The sequence below is a fragment of the Rissa tridactyla genome, chromosome 10 (genome assembly GCF_028500815.1).
Source record: "Rissa tridactyla isolate bRisTri1 chromosome 10, bRisTri1.patW.cur.20221130, whole genome shotgun sequence".
NCBI classification, from domain to species: domain Eukaryota; kingdom Metazoa; phylum Chordata; class Aves; order Charadriiformes; family Laridae; genus Rissa; species Rissa tridactyla.
In genome coordinates, this window is record NC_071475.1 from 18472715 (window position 1) to 18491402 (window position 18688).

An 18688-nucleotide genomic window follows, 5' to 3' on the forward strand; every position below is an offset into this window, starting at 1 on the left:
ATTATCATAAAGAAGCACTTTTATGTCAAAAGAACGTGTGCAGCAAAAAGAAATAATTGGAAGGTGCAGGGAAAGTAACCAAGACCTTAATTCATTTATCCATTTAGTGATGGAGGAAATGATAGGCCATAATGAGCCAGGAAAGCTTGTCTGTAGGAAAATCATTGAATACTCCGTTGCTTCTGTGGGCCAGCTGGGACATGAGAGCACAGCTGTAATCAGTTTGTGTTCAGTTACTTTTTTGGGTAATCTGTAGGTACCCTTGCGAGTCAGTTCTGTATGTCTTTTCTCCCTGAAAGTATTTTTTTAGACAAGTAATTAAGTTTCTGTCTTGTTTATCATTATGTATCATAATGTTTATCATTATGTTAGACTCAATAAAGTAACAAAACAGATGCTGACTTGCAGTGTTGTTAAGTGAAGTTCTTGGGTATTTGTTTTGTATTTCTCTGTGTGTGTAATGTTTTGCATATGCAAATGAAACATCTAATTTAAGTGCTTCTCCAGTTTTCAGTAGGTTGAGCACTGCAGTGGAAGCTGGAAAATGTCATGACAGACAATACATATCTAACAATTTCATCTTCCAGAAATTTGGGGCTTTCAAGTTGTTGGAACAGCATTTCTAGAAGGTCACCAGAGGGTGTTCTTGACAGCACCCTCACTTTATACTCTCTCAAAACCCCAAAGAGTTAAGCATATCCTGCCATAGCTATCTCTACAAATAAAATTCTGGCTCATCTAAAGCTCTAGGGATTTTTGTGTAGTTTTTTCTTTCTTGTTTACTGTGTTATGTCCCAGACATGTCAATGCTTCGAGGCTTTCTTCCCCAGTAAGGGTACTAAAATGATATGTTTTTATTCATTTAATGGAAAATCACTTAATATGACTATTAGCAGACACGTATCATAGTGTTTAGATGAAGACGGCATCCCTGTGATTACAGAGTGTACAGTTTATATGTTTAAACTACAAAATCCAGGAAAAGGTAAAAAAATAAAGGTTTGTTGGTAACTTCTTATCTGGAGGATTAAAAAGGAAGGCATTAGAAATGGTATTAAATAGTACATCTCAACCGGAATTTACATTACAACTTGTACTGTAAACTTCGTGCTACCTTTAAATAACCCAAATTTCTCTTAAGATTCCTCTATGCTCTAATTCAACTTGCTGTTAATGAGCTGTGTCTGTTTCTTCTATGGTTTTGGGAATGCCAGGTGTACTGTAGAGCTTTAAATGTTCATTTGCTTTAGAAAGCGATTCAGAGGGGAGGGGGCAGTTAAAAATAATTTGTGGTTCCATTTTCTTATCTGTTTTTGGAAAGCTAAGCCTGAACTTTGAAATTGCAGCAGGAGCAAATGCTTTTAATTAAAAATAAATTTCAGTTACGTTTGCTTCTTTCCAATTTCTGCTGCGGCCATTCATCATTTAGCATCATCCTATACGCCCCTCGGTGTCACTCAGTTGTGCTTATTTCATCTCTTCATTGCCAAAATGAGAGATGCTTTCACGGGTAGTGATGTATGTATCCACGTGTGGCTTCACTCTTTATTTTCACTTATTAAACCACAGAAAAGGTCATGATTAAGTTGACTTTTATCAGTTATTTGTATTTGTTTTGTCGTTTTTGGCCTTCACATTCTAGGTAATAAAAAAACAAGCTAAAACAAAAACCCAGGATAAGAGGATGATTCCTGCCTACCCTGAGCAGCCTTTAAGTACCAGGAAATAGCAAGGAGGAGGAGCGTTGTGCCCAGCAAGGCAGATTCAGCCCATCTTGCTGTCTCATCTCTGACTGAAGTGACTAAGTATGTTTATGGCCCTCAGGGAAAACAATGGTTTCTCAAACAAACCCCAGTAATGCCAGATGCATTTAGGAGGGAGGACGGGATCTATCCCTACAACTTAATACACAGTTAATGAGTAAAATTTTTGGTTCGCGAATCTTGCACCTTTTTACTTTAAAAGCCTTGATCAAAATCATGCATCCGTGAACCGAATTGTGTTTCCTCTGACAAGGTTATCTGAGCAGCACATTTCCAGTCTGTATGAATGATGATACGGTTCTCTCAGCTAATGAATATTCTGGCTTTCCAGATACTTGGAGGATTAGATCAGAGTGCTGGAGGTAATACAAATTTCTGGCTCGGAGGCTTGTGCTCTGTGAGAGGCACTTAGACTGCACAATCTGCTGATGTTTTCAAGAGGGCAAAGTAAAATTGTTCTCTAATTGGAATGTTTTAGAAGGCATGTTTTGTATTTCTGTTGAATGCCCAGTTTCTCTATTTCCATTTTTTGCTTCTTCGTTGTTTGTATAGAGACATTAACCCAGTACATTTGAAATAAGACAGATTTCCTTTTTCTCTTACTGTAATCGACATAGTGTCTTTGGTGTGTGGCTGTTTCAGTGTTAAGGGGAAAAAGATTTTCCTCTTCAGTGGAAAGTGAAAACAAACAAAGAAACACAAAATTCCAGTGTTTTAAAAATAAAGGTGATGTATATTGGGTTGTAAAAGTTTAGCTGAAGTGTTGTCATGTTGTTTTTTGCTTGGTTTGAAAAAATGTTGTTGGCATTTTGTGTTATTCCCTCTGGGAGATATATCTCAATATCCAGGAAACGTATAATTGTGCAGAAAATAAGCAGCTTAGTGTGCGTAATTATAAATCAGAGAGAAAATCTTGAATGTTATACCAAATCCTAGATCAAAATACTCAGCAAGAGTGAGGATGGCACTGAAGGATGGGCTTGGTGTGTATCTCCTCCATTAAAGGATGCTAATGGAATATGCCTGATTTTGGATCCCTGCCCACTTGATTATGGTGATACCTAAACAGATACTGTACACAATATTGGATTTTCTTTGGCTATTTTCCTTTGGTTTGGTACTTCTGAAAGCTGTATGAGTAGCTCAGCTTTCGCAGTGCACTGGTTGTGACAAAAATAATCTATGAACCGTCTTGCAGAACGGCATGCTTCCTTTGGAGAACTCGTATTCACGTGGTAAACTTGATGTGCAGTTTTGCAATTTAGTCGTGCTGACTTAATACTGGCAAATTCCTTGAACATTGTTGAGGAAGTGGTAGTCGAGAGCTAGTCAGGGGCTCAGACTTGACAAAGGCACCCAGCGCGCTGTTTGGTGACATAGAGCCAGAACCTGTGTATGGCTTGGCCCCAGGGTGTATTATGGTAGGGAAGAAATAAAGCTTCATCCCTTTCACCTATTAGGTTTTTCCTCTCGCATGGAGGAGATTGTGTTATTTAATTGCAGGGAAAAAAGCCCTCTACTTACTCCCCATGTCAAAAAAAAAAAAGTTTCCGAATTAGTCCTAAATCATGCATGTGTAGAGAAAGAGCATGGTTTGCCTTCTATCTAATATTTTGGACATGCTCCCATTTCGTAATGTGATTTGATATTAATGAATTGCTCACTCACCTAGAGCTTCAGAAGGATCTGGCTAGCCAGCCAGATCCATTAATCCTTCCATGTTGTTGCAGTTGCTGCTTATCAAATGATATCAGCTTGCGCTATCAGAAATAATGAACGGTCTTTGGGCTTCAGGCTGTGTTTCTTCTCTTGCATGTTTTCGATGTGTGATGTTTGGGTTTGAAGTTAATGAAAAGGATTTATCTGCACTTTTGTTTCAGACTTGATTTTGGTAATGGTGCAAAACAGTGTGTCTGCAGTGCTTTCATCTACTGTTTAGGTCTATGCATTCAAAGAGGAAGGAGAACTTGGGAGGGTTTTGTTTTGTTTTAAAAAAAAGTATCTAAATGGCTATTTCTTACACACGTCTAAAGAAAAAGCAGCTGATGGTGCTTCCCCCCTCTCCCCCCTAAGTAGTAGCTGTGGAATATTGAAAAAGCCAACTTTGTTGCTGCAAATGTTCTTTTTCCCTTTCCAAAAAAGGACATTCAGTGTAAAATTCTTTTTTTATCTTGCAGCATATGCTGCGTAACAGCCTGTCCTGCTGCCTATTTTGGAGTCCAAAATTTCCTCAATTTACTGATCTTTTAGTGTAAAACCCAGATCTGTTTTACTCAACGCATTTGAAACCGCTTTAAGAACAGTCAACTGTTGCTGCTGAGATTCATATGTTATCATATGCTCAAAAAAATTGGGCTGCACGTCTTCCAAAAAACCCCTTAAAATTAGGTCTGCTTTAGTTGTTGCTTGCCTGTTATCTGCGTTCCCCTCAAGCTTCTCAGGACTTTGCGCTGCCGAGATTGAAAGGAAAAGGTTCAGGAAAAGGTTTCTGATGCTCGTATTTTGAAAAGTTTCTTGTAATAATGATAGGGAAAGTATCAGTAATTTTTTTTGGCCTTGAGAGTGTTGGGGAAACATCAACAATTTATATGGCAGCCATAAATTCAGCCAGTTTGGGGACTGCTGAGCATGCAAAAAAGGCGTGGAAACTCGGCATTATCTGTGCTTCTGTCCGAGTGGGATGAAGCCAAGGAACATCTCTTGCTACATGGCTTATCTAGGTGGATTTTCTCCAGAGTATTGCAACACAAACAGTGACAGATTTTATTATGTCATTGTTTCTGTTTCTAGCCTTGTCCTAACCCAACAAAAGCAGAAGTATCTGAAAGGAAATACTGGGGGGGAAAGAAGGAAATGGTAACTACATTTTTTCCGATCTAGGTTTGTGGGACTCTGTGAACTGTTCTACACGTACTATCTAAAAAGAACCAAAACACAAAGCAAACCCCCAAACTTACAGAATTTACGCTAGAATTTAGTATATAGAATTGTCATTTTGAAATTATGAACCAGAAAAAAATTTCATTTGGCAATAAATGTAACAGCAAGTAAATTGAATTGTGATGTAAAATGTCTTGTCATCTTTTCTCACTTTTCATAGTCCTGTTTATGTACTTAATATATACATATTATGTACATTATTTGTACATCTGTATGTACAGATGTAATTATTTAAAACATCTTATGAAGATACACTGTTTTAGAAATATTACTGCAGAAATTACCTTAATGGCTAAACCTAAGTGACAAATGGCTAAACCTAAATAAAGGCAAGAGTGATGCTGATGCAGGGGCAGTACTTTTGGAGAATTCTCCTTTTCCTGCAGGGACCTATGTGCAACGTGTGAGTCTAGGCCTCGTTTTTGGAGAACACTTTTCAAACCCTCCGTGGATTTTATGCTTTCAAAGCAGCACCTGCAGATAATGTTTTTGCCATGTGTGGCAGCTGTGAGCATTCAGCATCATGATGTATAGTGATTTGGTGTTGGTTATGTTTTTCAGGCTTTACCCTGCATAGCAGTAGTGCTCAGGGAAGTCCAGCTGATAAAGAATGCTGCGGTGTATCTTCTTGACAAGGTTGATAACAGCAAATATGATAAGCCTGTTTTAAACTGACTTCCTTTTTAGACAGACTTCTTCCCACAGAGCATCAAGTAGAGGCCAGGGCTTGCAACAGAACCTGCTAAAATTCTCTGCAGACTTAATTTTAGGCGTGCAATGTAGACAGTGGTTAGCAGCAAAGGGTATTGTTTCTTCTCTCTTGCAGAGGGGATTATTTTGATTGTCAACTGAAAGGACATCTGTGAAGGGAGTTCTTCAAGAACCATAGCCAACCTGTCTGCTTTGTGTGAGTTTTCCTGTAATGTAAGCGTAAAGCAGCATACCTGGGAACAAAAAAACCATAACGTCCACGTTAACGGTGTGCGCAGGTGAAGGATGCTAATCACACTCCCAGCATCTCTACTTGCAGGCTTTCCTGTATTCTTGCCAGGAAAGTAGCATAATCGCCTTTGTAGGCTGTACAAAAAGAGGAAGGAGGTCCTTGCTCTGCTTTTTGAAAGTGATGTGGGGGCAATAAGTTGGGCAATAGTTTGCGGCTGTCTTTCTTGAACGCCTTGTCCATTGTCAGAATGGAGGACAGGAAACCCATGTGTTAAAAAAAATAAATACCTGCAAGTTGGAAAAAATCTATATTTTTGCATCTTAAAAAAGAAAAAAGTTACTGCTGCATCTTTTCAGGGAAGAACACCAATTGGTCAGCTACGAGCGGTGCTGGCTACCAGAGTTGGTGTTCCTCAAAGCATTTGTTTTGACCTTGGAGGCAGCCTCGGCAAGGAGCTAAGCAGAAAGCAGTCATTTCATGCCGTCCCGAGCATTTCTGTGAGACAGTGTGGAAAAGCCGTGACCTGTGTGTGCAGCTTTACGTCCCCTTGCAAAATGTTTTACAGACTACTACAAGGAAATCAGCAGGGGAGTTTTCTCGTTTGTATTTCTCTTGGATATATAGTCCCATACCAGTGATGGAACAGTCTGCGCTCTGGGGCCATTAGTTTTTTATTCTCTTCAGTGCTCAGTGGTTGGCCTGTATCAGCGTTTCCTCCAGATGATCCATTGCTTTGATGTTACTTCTCGCTTTGTGTAAAAGTCACAACCGCCTCTTTGTTTCTGGGTTGCGTTAGGGGTGGCTTGCCCTCACTGTTTCGTACGAGGCAGAATTACAGCAACAGAGGAACCCAGACAAGTTGCAGCGTGAGTCCCTGGTAGCTGCTGTGCGCTGGTGGGAGGGCAGAAGCCACAGAATTTAGCCTTTGTCCCTTGTGTTTGCGTGAAGAAGATTTTTAATCTAACGAGAATTTAGTGCTAGCAAGTCTTGTGAAAATTCTCCTTGGAATAGTTAAGACTTTCCTTTATTTTGCAGATTTCTTTAAAACTGCATGTTACAAACACGTCCATGTACAAACTGAATATTTTTTCATCCAGCAGATGTTGACATTTGATGATGTGAAGATGTTTTAATTTTTCCCCCCTCTCGCTCCATGCGTATTAGAGTTGGTAGTAATATGGTTGATTTTCTTTCCATATTAGATAGTCAAAAGCTCTCAATTTTAAAGCTTCATGGAAATTACTATGGATTTTGCAGAATCTATCCCAGAATAGCACAGAACGTGGTTTTAGCTCGCAATAGTGCAGATGAGGGATCCTTGACAAAACAAATGTTGTGGTGGACAGCATTCAATGGTGTACTCGTGGCCATCACCGTGTACTTCATATAGAATAATGTTACTAGCAGATTTTGCCCCTAGCTTTTTTTTCAGATTGCACATGACTTTGAGACTGTTTGAGATATTGAACCTGTAATTTAGACTTGCACTATTTTTGGAGTTCGCATCTCAGTTTTTCCACCATTTGGTTTGGATAAAATCACACCCTTTAGGGAAAAGAGTTTGGCTTTAATTCTTCATAGCAGCAATGCAGATTGCATGAGTAGATTGTAAAATCCTCAATTCCTATCTGGTGTTTTATAGCAGTTTCAGTTCTTGACAGATACAGCTCTTAAAACTAGAGTCAGCGCTTGTTCTGTCACTTCTGAAATAGTCATGGAGACTAGAGAGGGACTCTTCTCTAAAATGCAACAAGCAAAACATACGTATTGCTTTTGATGTTTTTGCTTTTCAAATGTGACAAAACTTTGGAAGAGTGTGTTCAGCAGGGATTTTGAGAAACTGTTGAATTAAAATGGATCTCTTTCACTGAGTTTCACTGCCAAAACCAGATTTAGTGGGGTATGTTTTTGTTTACAGCATTACAGCTGATACTTGTCAACTATCTCACTGCAGTATCTTAGCATAGACAAGGATTGGAAAATGTACCTGAGGAGCGAATCCAAATCCTCCTTTCTCATTTAACCTCCCTGCGTCACAGTGTAGTCTATCATGTATAGTGAGATTTTGCATGAAGCCACTTAAAGCAAAATGTATAAGGGTAGAGAAACTTGGCAGGAACAGGTAGTTTGTTACGTGAAAATAAGCTGTTGAGATTTTTTTTTTTTAAGTTGTTGTTAAATGGAAAAGCAAAAAGATACCTTCTAGTTTCACAGTGACCTTGAACTGAGTGCATTTGAACATCATCAGAAATTCTGGGATATTGGTGTTTTCTCCTAACTGCTGAATTGCTTGAGTCTAGCATTTCTGAGTGACTATTTGAGATTGCATGGAAGTCAAGTACAATGAAACTAAAAGAAATAACCATTTTCAAAAATAAGAAGCAGAGCTGAAAATGTGGCCTTCAAATGATTTGGCCATCAGAAATGAGGAAGACTGTGGGATTATTCAAAATGCATATGCATTGTACCTGTTTCTATTGTAGCTGTTAATTGGGAGTTAAAGAAGTAAATGTCAAAGCCTTGTATTCTCTTTCAGGACTGACATTGGCTCGAGTCAGATGGTCTGAGTCAAATCGTGCAATTGTTAGTTTAGCTTTGTCAGTGCTTTCCAATTTTTTGTTAGTGTAGTCCCAGACTTACTGGAAATTGTGACTTCTAGCTGGGCTGTCCCTTCCAGCCAGAATTATCCTGCAGTCCTGTGATTCTGTCAAATAAACTTTCCAGTGGGAGCTCCATACTGACCTTCCCAGCTTGTTTCTACCTATGGCCTAATTGGGTCTTAAAGCTGTTTCCCCAGAGGTGAATGATGATGAAATCTGGCTTCTTTTACATCCATATTGAGTAGTAACTGTATGTGATCCGGGGTTGGCAAGCCATGGAGCCAGTCACTTGAGGGTAGTTCCAAACATAGTGAGCACAAAGTCTCTTGAGCAACTAAAATGTGTTCCTCATTAAAACTCTTGATGAGCATTGTGTTTATGTTGCATTTGTGAAAGTGAGGTATCGGATGGTATTTGTTAATTTTTACAAAAGCTGTGTCTTTTTCTTTATTTGTCTCATCAAACGGTGCTCTAAACTGCAATAACCACTGGATTAGTGTGGAAGTTTGTTATTTTATTGCTAGTCTGGATGGCCATCTGCGTGAATGTGAATTGCAGTCGGCGCTTTCAGTTCTTCAGTGGGATAAGCCATGGTGTGACAAGTAATCCTAAACCTGCTTTCTAACTTTTGTGTTGCTCTACAGAAAAGAAAGTAGGGAAACAGTCAGTTAATAAAAACTAGCTCAATAAATGTTAGAGTCATAACATTTTTCCATTTATTGAGAACGGCCTCCACACAGGGAGATTGCATGATGTGCAAATAATGGTGTCAGGAGCTATATGCTGTCTTGCTGCAAAGCCTGTGATTTCACAGTCTTTTATCTAAATAGCTGTTCTGGGCCTTAAGAGGTGTAAAAGGAATGTTAATTGCTTCTCAGGTCGATGTCTTTACATTTAAAAAAAAAAAAAAATAGCAAGCATGTGCAGGATTGCTTGAAATGTTCTTCCTAGTGCTGCTTGACTGAGCTGGTTAACAATCTACAGTCAAAAGGCCAGCTCAGCCCAGTTTCAATTTTTTATTTTTTTTTCATCATCTCTTCCTGTTACTTTGTTAACTCTTTTCTCCTAATCTGTCCTTCTGTGCATCCCCTGTACTCTGATTGTACTAGCATTCCCTTGCTAGCAACTGGCTGTTTTCTCTTACCCTTTGCATGGGTAACTTTTGCTTCACAAAACAATACTGACGTACAAGCTGCAGGGCTAACGCCATTGCTGAAGGTGCTGTGAATTGTAAACTGAAATCTGCTCTAAGTTCAGGAACTCTTGAGAATGAGGGAAGGCTATAGTGAAACACCAGTTTGCTGACTTAGAAATTACAGGTGGTTTGGATTCTTGTAATTCCTGACAGGTTAAACCAGGTGACACTGTAGTGCTGGAGTTTTTTCTGCCTCTTCCCTTTGCCTGGTGTGTGCAGGTGTCGAGCCTCGCCGTTTGAATCATTGGCTCTGGGATGCCTCCTACGATTAGTCAGTGCCACCTGAAACCATTGCTTGAAGAGAAGTTGAGTGATATTATAGTTGTTTCAGTTTGGTGGTGGTATTTGGAACGTACGTTGTTTTCCACATCAAGTATGAAAAACAAAATGCACGCTTATCCAGTGAAATAACTAGGTTTCAGGAATTTCTGCAACTGTGTGTGTATCTAAGTGACAAATTAAGCGTGAACCAGTTACGCAGGTTGCTAATGTTGATCAGGTGCTCATATGCAGTGCAATTATTTGATCATGCTTAAGGACATGTTACCCTTACTGTATGTCTGGTAGTACTTTTTCCTGCAGTGTCCAGAAATAGTATGTAGATTCAGTAGTTTCTCAGGTAATATTTAAAAATAAAATTTTAGTTTCTCAGATAATCTTTAAAAATAAAATTAACCAAAGGTATTCCTTTTGTCATTTGATTGCTTATTGAGGTGCCTAGAATTCTGTCTGGGAATTTTTGAGGCTGTGTAGCGATTAAAAAAGAAAATAACGTGTACCTAAAAAGCAACGAAATAATGTGAGCTTTGGATGATTTATTTTCCTCCTAATCCTCCTTCCTTGCATTTTAAGAGATACTGGGAAAGGAACACATAGAACAGACAAAACTCTTCTTCCTCCCTTTTTTCCCCCCAACACACCCTTCACTCCAGGTGTGAAGAAAAAAAATGTTTAAAAAAACACCAAACAATCTGTCTATTAGTTTGTGAACTACTTATTTGATAAGAATGTTTATATACTTGTGTGTTAATGAATAGGGTCTCTGTTTAAAAACTGAGCAAGGTCTAAGTCAGAGGTGTAACCACTTCTTACTTGTAACAGGGTATGGTTAAAAGGCTGTCTGAAATTCAGTCTTTGATTGTACATGTTACTTTTGTTTGTTTGTTTTTTTCAGTATGTACCAGTTTTAGTAAAGGCTCATGGTCTCAAAGGCACATTCTAGACTTGCGGACTTTAGGGGATGGAGTCTATCAGCTATGATGGCTGCTGAGAAACGTGTATCGCTTTCCCACAAGTCTCAGACCTGGTCTGTTACTCTCTGATTTTTCTGTACTTCTTTGCACTTAGGTTGTGTATCATTGTGAGCAATGGCCCCTTTCTTACGGATATCTTTCAACTCCTTTGAGCTGGGACCTGTGCAGAATCAAGGGGAACAACTACAGCCTTTCTGTGCTATCAAGATGAAGGAAGCACTGACTACAGGTGAGGTTACAAATGGTTGTGCTTTTCTGAATATGAATAAGTTTTTGAGGAATACTGCAATCCCTCTTAGTCTATGAATGGTAATGCGTCCTGCTGTTCCTGTCATGCCAAGCACTTATACATGAGCTCTTCTTTCAGAGTGGGAGGAATAACAATGACTTTGGTCTCTATCCCCACCTTAAAACAAGACTTCTTTATTAGTGCTTTCTCGTACTGTGGCCAGAGCGCTCAGCACTCGGTAGGGTGAAGTCCAAGAGCTCTAGTTTCTTCCTTCACCACCTACACACAACTATTCACAAAATACGTGGTGAAGCAGCTGAAATGTCACTTTTGCATAGGTTAAGGTGAGCTATGAATTTTGCATGACAAAGGTTTGCAAATGTTAAATAAAGCATTCTTCTCCCCAGTTCTGCAAGTGACAGACTGCTCTTGCAGAAGCTCTGCAGGGGAGAGAGTGGTGTGGTGGAGTGACATGAAGAGGGCTCTGAACTGCAGCAGGTTTCAGAAAACCATCCTCAAGCACAGAGTAGTAAATGATCTCTACTGACTTTGAGGATAGGTATCAATGAGGAGTGTAGTTTGTTGTTTTTGTAGTAACTGAAGCATTTTGGCAGAATTATTTGTTTGGAATTACTTGCACCCAAGGTCTTGTTAGCACCTCCCTGTTCAGCAGCCTTCAAAGACCACTTCTTTATAGAAACTGGTCCAAAGGTTTATGATATTTTGTGGGGTTTAGCTAGAATGCATCACTGCAGCCAAACAGGATGAGAGGGAATTGCTGTACTGGGTTAGACTGCAGTCATCTAATCCTGCATTTATGGCTTCACAAAACGTCAAGGAACGCAGGAAAGGGTGAATTTTCTTCTTCATCACAATATGATTGGGCTTTCCCCTTATTGCTGAGGTAAAAGCTGCATTTAGACTTCAAACAGAAGGTGCAGTGCCCCTTCCAGAAAATGTTGTCATCAAGCAAATGTGTTAAGCTCCAAAGAAGCAGTTTCCTAGTCTGTTGGGAGAACCTCTGAAGAAATGGTCTTGAAAGTGTTGCAGCTGCCTAAATGTGCACAGAGGTGGAAGTGGTCTAAATAAATCCACTTTTTTTCCACCTATCTCCTTTTGAAAAGTAGAATTGTCCCAATGTTTCTCCTCTTTGCTTGCAAGTGTCTTTGAAGTACTGAAAAATAGGGGAGGAGGGTGCAGTGAACCTTGGAGCAGTGACCGATTGGGGTAATCAGGAAAAGAAGCTGATGCTCCCGTTATCAGTTTGACAAGATCTGGAATAACTTTTATTGGATTTGCATGCTGAAACATGATCAAGGAAAAGCTTATTGTATAGGAAGAAGACAAGCATTTGCCTAATGACTTGGCAACAAGCCAATTTGCAAACACATACAATTTTTTGAAGCCAGTAGCGTCACCAGAGAAACAAAGGAGGCCTGAATACAGGAGGGGTAAGAACAGTGGTGTTCTTAAAGCCTGTTCTTTGCTGACACTTAAGTGTTCATTTGCAGGCAGGCAGTGTGATCCATGACAAATCTTGATTAGTATGATTTTAATTACAAAAGCAGGCTGGAAGTTGTTGCCAGTAATTCTGATGACTTCTTTCAGTTTTATATAGGGTAAAAATGTATACGGTAACTGATCAAAGCAATTAATTGGCACGTGGGAGAGTCCTGTGAACAGACTGAAATAGTTCTCTCCCTCTCTAAGAATCCTACAGAGTATTACCAACTACTCTGTAAACTGCTGCTGCTTCTGCAAACACTGAATTCTTGTCAGAGGTTCTGCATTTCTCATAATCCCAAGGATGCCTCCTGAAGCGTGCCATTTTTGATGAAGGGGTCTGGCTTTAGCAATCCAAAAAATAGGCTAGTGTAAAAGCCTTGCTGTGCAGACAGCCTGCTTTTAATTCCCCCTCACTTTTATTGTCTGTCCTAATAACCCCTACATTGTGTTTTGTTTGAGCTTTCCCTATATATTTTCACCATAATTCCAAATTCTTCCATAGTTAAGAATACCAAGTGCAGGGCTCTGGAAGTAGGTTTGTGTTGCTAAGAATTTGAGTCTTTCTTTCTGCAGCGTTCCCCGAATTCAAGATAAAACCTTTTGACTGAGTAGAGGAGGAATGCTCAAGTTTGTGTTGAAATGGAGGAGGTCCTCAGGTGGCTGTTTCTGAGCATTTCAGAATGCCCTTTGGCAAGCAGGCTTAGGTCTGCTTGTCAAAGTTGTGATTTGTAATGCTGTTGTTGGCAGGCATTCCCTAATAAAGAAGTACAAGGACGCTATTTGCTACTCTTGTTTGGATAGCTCAGCACAATTAAGCGGAGTGCGTTGAGCAAGTTAGTAATGAATGAACACAAACTTTGCCTTGAGTTTCCAGGAAGATTTTAAAATAATACGTATATAATTCTTCCTTCGTTGAAATGAATGTAAATTCTATTGCTAATTTTAAGCGACAGGCCACACCGCAGCTTCCTGGGGAAGGGTCCAACTATTTAATCTGCTTTGCCGTTGCCTTGCTATCGCAAGAACAGATTACACACTTAAGGGAAAAACGGATCATTCAGAGTTGGAGAGGCACTTGGAAAGCACTTTTATTGCAACAAATGATCTTGATAAATAGCAGAAATTGTGCAGAATGTACAAAATTATACTCAGTTACCTGAGCACAAATGGGGAATAATGTGCTTGGCAGCAAATCACAGAGGAAAAACTGGGGAGGTGGCATCGCGTGCCAGAGTCATGGTGAAGAGCTGGATGTTGTTTAGGAGGCAGTATCATTTCGGACGTGTTGATAAGACTGAGAGACCCAGATCTAGAAATATGCTAAGGCTTGTTACAGCTGTTTTCTGTGCTTGATTTAAGGACAGGAAGAAATTAGCTTAACTGGTAACGAGAGAGAGTGAAGCTGCATATTAGGAAAAATCCATCTAATAAGAATAGTGAAGCACTGTAAAGCTCCTAAGGAAGGAGTCTGAGGAGACACTCTTACAGGAGGCTGGCTAAATGTTACCAAAAAAATTAAGACATTTTTGGAGGTTCCTTCAGCCTTTTCCTTATTATTCAACTACACAAAGTCTGCATGTGCTACAGAGGACTGATAAGGCCTTGTAATATGCTTTAAAAAGTAGCAATTGTGGCAGAGACAGAGTACAATGCCAAGAAGAGTGACTTACAAATAGAAGTGATATGTTGGGATAACTTGGAAGTAGATTAATGAAATGTGGAGTTTTTCATCTCTCAGCCACCAGTTTCAATTTCAACTAGGTCAGTGTGAGATGTATCTTAATTTATCTTAGAGCAGCAGGTATTCATATTAGGCGACACGTCATGGAGACGGATACCAGAAAGCAGCCGTGCAAATACTTGTTGTCAGGTCGACCGACTAAACCAGCTTCTGAATTCCAGAATGGGATTTGTCTCTCCTGGTCTCTCTGGCTGAACGTTATCACCTTCGCTTCCTTTGCATGCCCTGTTTGTCAGAGTGAGCTTTGCCTTCCAAGTCATGAATGTTTGAACTGAATATTTAAACTTTGTCCCAGCCACAGTACAAAAAGTAGTCAGTCTGCTTTTGGTTTCAGTACAAGGATTCTCTCTTTTGTGTTATTTTGTTGAGTTTAATTACTAGATCTACATTATTTGATTTTACAGTTTCTGTCTTTTTTTTTTTTGCGTGGTTTTCAGAGAGAGGAAAAACTCTAGTTCAGAAGAAACCTACCATGTATCCAGAATGGAAATCAACTTTTGACGCCCACATTTACGAAGGACGGGTGATTCAGATTGTTCTCATGAAAGCAGCAGAAGAGCCATTATCTGAAGTGACTGTAGGTGTGTCAGTCCTGGCGGAGCGATGCAAGAAAGGCAACGGCAAAGCAGAATTCTGGGTAAGGAAGAAGATTAATTCCTTAAACTTGCTGACCTGGTTACATTTCTTTCCAGCTGAATGGATACCTTATGCCTTTAAACTATGAGTGTTTGATCCCTTTAGCATGTGTGGCAGGGCTTGTAAGACAATTATTTTAGCAGCATTTTTGAAGGAGATAATGTACAATCAAAGTTCAAGAAATGGACAATAAAATCCAAGGCATTCGTGTATGAAATAATGGCCTATATCACATTGAATGCTTATTTTATAAAGCCTAGCAGTTTTTAGCAAATAGCAGATGTTTAAATTGGATCTGGTCATTGTAGTTCATCCAGACAAAAAGAAAGGTGAAGCCTATTCTAAGGCATTTCCACTTAGAATTTCTTGGGGTTTTTTATTTAGTTATTTTTTTTACAATAAATTTTAGTTAGCTTAATGCTGCTATAATGGGGATCCTTTAATCCCCATTTTTATTATCCTGGTATTTCGTCTTGTCCCTGTGTCCCACGCAATTGTTTGTACATGAAGTCAAGGGGTATGGCATCTTACCGAGTGTCATTTACTCCTGTATCATACCGAGGACAGTTCTGAGTATCCATCTCAGAAACGTAACAGGGGGAGGTAAAGTTATGGTTTAATGTAGTTTTAAATTTAGAAATATACATTTAGTCTAAATGCCAGTAGTTACGTAGTCGAACTACATAAACCTGAACAACAACTTGTAACTGTATGGAACGGATTTCAATTAGCGCTGTAAACTGCAAGTAAACAGAAAATTTAAAATTATATTTTAATTTAATATTTATTTAACATTTTTTACTTTGTATGTCTAGAGAGGGGAAAGTGACAGAGGCAGGGAGGATCAAAACCTTGTGCCCAGTTTTCTGAAATGCCACACATGTTGTTTCATTCATTTAGTTGATGTGCTGCAAAGAATTTTCAAGGAATTAAGGGTTTAATGATGTCATCTTTGTAAAAACCTATTCTCTAGCTTTTTTTCAACGTTTAGACCCAACTGAAGTTGCTGAGATCCTGGTCCAACAAAAAGGGTTGTGAGAATGTGATGAGCCGTTATTGTCATAGACAACTCTATAAAATCTTGAAGCAACTCTAATTAGTGTCTTGAATATTCAGCGTTTCTCCAAATGCAGAAGTAAGGTTCAGAGAGGAATACCAGGATATCCTATAATTTCAGTGAGAGCTGTCTAGCTGGGTGGATAGGTGCTATAAATAGTCTTGCCCATTATCCACGTGCATGTAAAGCTGTACTCCAGACAGCTTGCCCAGAAACTACGTGTATTTGCTGATACAGGAACTGCCCGCCTCTGTATTTGGAGTACAGTTAGCGCTAAGGAAATATTTCCTAAATGTGAGCACGTCTCCTTCAAACCTCATCCATAGTCTTGTATCCAAAGCCTTCTGAACTGGAGTGTTGCTGAACTTGCCCAGAACATGAACCCTACAGGAGACCTTTTCCTTGGGTGGGCTAATGCAGGATCAGCAGGTAGTAACAGATAGTTCCTGGTTACATCCAATTGGATGGGCATCTCGGTTCTCACACAATTGGCAATGCTGGTCCTTCCTTGGTAGGACATGAACTCTTTTCTGGATATATGAATGCTTTTCCTGAATGCTAGATATGAAGAGGAGGGAGTATCCAGTTGCTTACCTTAGTATGGGAATATTTTCTAAAAAAACCCTCCTGTTCTCTCTCAAGTCCATTTTTTTGCTGTAAGTGGCAGGATTTTGCTCTTGAGTATGTGCAAATCTATCTCGCCAAACAGATCTCAGAAAAAACCTTTCTTAAAGGCGTGCTTGATATTGAAGTGGCTTACAGATTTTGCTAGGTCAGTAGGATCTCACTGGTTTGTATTCACCTGTTACATTCTGAAACCATACACTTTTTTTTCCACACTGTAACGTGAATTCTGAGACTGGCAATTACTCAGAAGAGTAGTTAGAACTAATAGTGCTGAGTTTTGGTTTCAGTGATCAGTTTTAGCCAATTCAGTGGTCTGAAACTCTCTGCTCATTGTCCATAGAACAGGTACCACAGAGATGTTACCAGCATTAAACTTCCTCTGTACAACCTCAGTCGTGACTTGGACAGACCATCGTGCCCAGCAAAGACAGCAGTTCACCTACCACAGCCTGTCAGGTTATTTTTGTGTGCGGAGAGGCAGCCCATCAGAAGTAGCTCTTACAGATGTCTTTGCCACCTTTAAGCTTTGTTGATCAAATGTTTTGAGTGTCAGACATTGCCTTAAAGATGAAAACTTAATCATTATCCCGGTAGGATAATGGGATTTGTGGGGATATGTTCACGGGTGTATCTAATCTAAGTGTATTTTTTTTTTCCCCCTCCCAAGTTGTATTTACTGTTAATCCAGGGATACTTTGCTCTGTGCTGAAGTGAAGACTGAATCAGACTCTTTCACACTTAACAGCTTCTTACGTTTTATGAAGGCAGCAGTTTAAGAATTAGCAGCTACTTTCTGAGCGCAGGAACTCACCTCAGCTATTGGCTTAAAAGGCATTTGTTTTCTCTGGTCTGTAGAATTTGCCACAGAAACTGCGTGTAATGGTTTGAGGGGAAAAAGTAAAATAAATTTTGATGATGCCACTTCTTGTTATAGAGAACAATATTTGATATCTCTATGGTTTGTACTCTCAATAAACATATAAAGGATTGTATAGACTCTTTCTTTTCAACTGAGTTCCTGTGCAAATTGTGTTTACTAATAGTAAAAACAGAAGTCAACAAACTTCTTTGCAGAAAGGGGAAAGGGACATGCAAAAACAATGTGACCTTTGACTGTGCTGAACTTTTGGGTAGACATCAAAGCAACGCAGCACATTAGTAAAAGCAACAGAATAAAAGCCCCCGGTTCAGCTGCAGCAGTGAGATATGGAAGAGGGTTGTAATCCAATAGTTATTGAATATTATACTTTGATTCCCTAGAAGGAGCTGTTTAAATTCCTGAGAGTTTCAGTCAACCACATACTTCACTGTTGGTATCTTTCTTTCCGTAGCTTGACCTGCAACCTCAGGGGAAGGTGCTGATGGCTGTGCAGTATTTTTTGGAAGATGCAGGTAATGTCAGCTGTTTCTTTTCAGTCAGTTATGTAAAAATAAAACTTTTTTTTACATTCCTTTTGTGGAACGCAGGATGTAGCTCCCAAAAAAAAATCACCTGGTGTACTGAGTGGAATTTTCTGATTTTATTAATTTATTTTGCAGGTTTTTTGGTTATGTGAAGTCATGGTTGCATTTGTTCATTTCTAAATGCCTTTGTGCCCTGTATTGCTATTGCATTTAGCCACTTTCAGGTCTTTACTATGTCTGTCTTCATGTTTTGGTGTGATAGAAAAGATGTAACAATGAGTGAATGGTTAAGTGTTAAAATGCAAATCTCATCAATGTTCTGCCATAGCGGTTTAAAAAGTGAACAATCGTATATGTCAGAAATCTACACGCGCTCTGCGGAGAAGAAACTAGGAGGTAAGAGAAGACAGTTATGAGAGGGGAAGCTTTAAGTACAGCAATAAAAACAAGTATTTTGGCATGGATTTGTGTATCTGTGGGAATCTTTCTTAAAGGAAATGATGTAAATCTCACAACTTGCTTAGGTAGTGGTTAAAACTTTCCTGTGCTAAAGGTCACAAAACCACTATTTCTTGGGAATTGAACTGGTCTGCCATATTAGCCTATCGGTCTTACGTGGTTTAATACTACGTCTTTGCGATTAATAAGTGGAAAGAGTAAGCAGTATGTTTTAAAGCATTACTGGCTTTTTTCCCCCAGATATATACAGGGAACATAGTTCTGCTCTCATAGAACAAGTTAATTGTGAAGGTACCATACGTTTTTGTACCATATGTGCAGTCTGTGTAGCAGTT

General features: G+C 39.3%; 1 protein-coding gene across 3 annotated transcripts in view; it reads left to right on the forward strand.

The window, feature by feature from the left end:
- The window catches only part of PRKCD (protein kinase C delta), a 65570-nt gene that overhangs the window by 25850 nt on the left and 21032 nt on the right, over nucleotides 1-18688 (forward strand). For all 3 annotated transcript variants that reach the window (XM_054216327.1, XM_054216326.1, XM_054216328.1), the window contains exons 2-4: nucleotides 10789-10923; nucleotides 14608-14807; nucleotides 17822-17882. In XM_054216327.1, the coding sequence (XP_054072302.1) occupies nucleotides 10809-10923; nucleotides 14608-14807; nucleotides 17822-17882 (376 nt within the window). In that variant the 5' untranslated portion in view covers nucleotides 10789-10808. The remainder of the gene's footprint in view (nucleotides 1-10788; nucleotides 10924-14607; nucleotides 14808-17821; nucleotides 17883-18688) is intronic.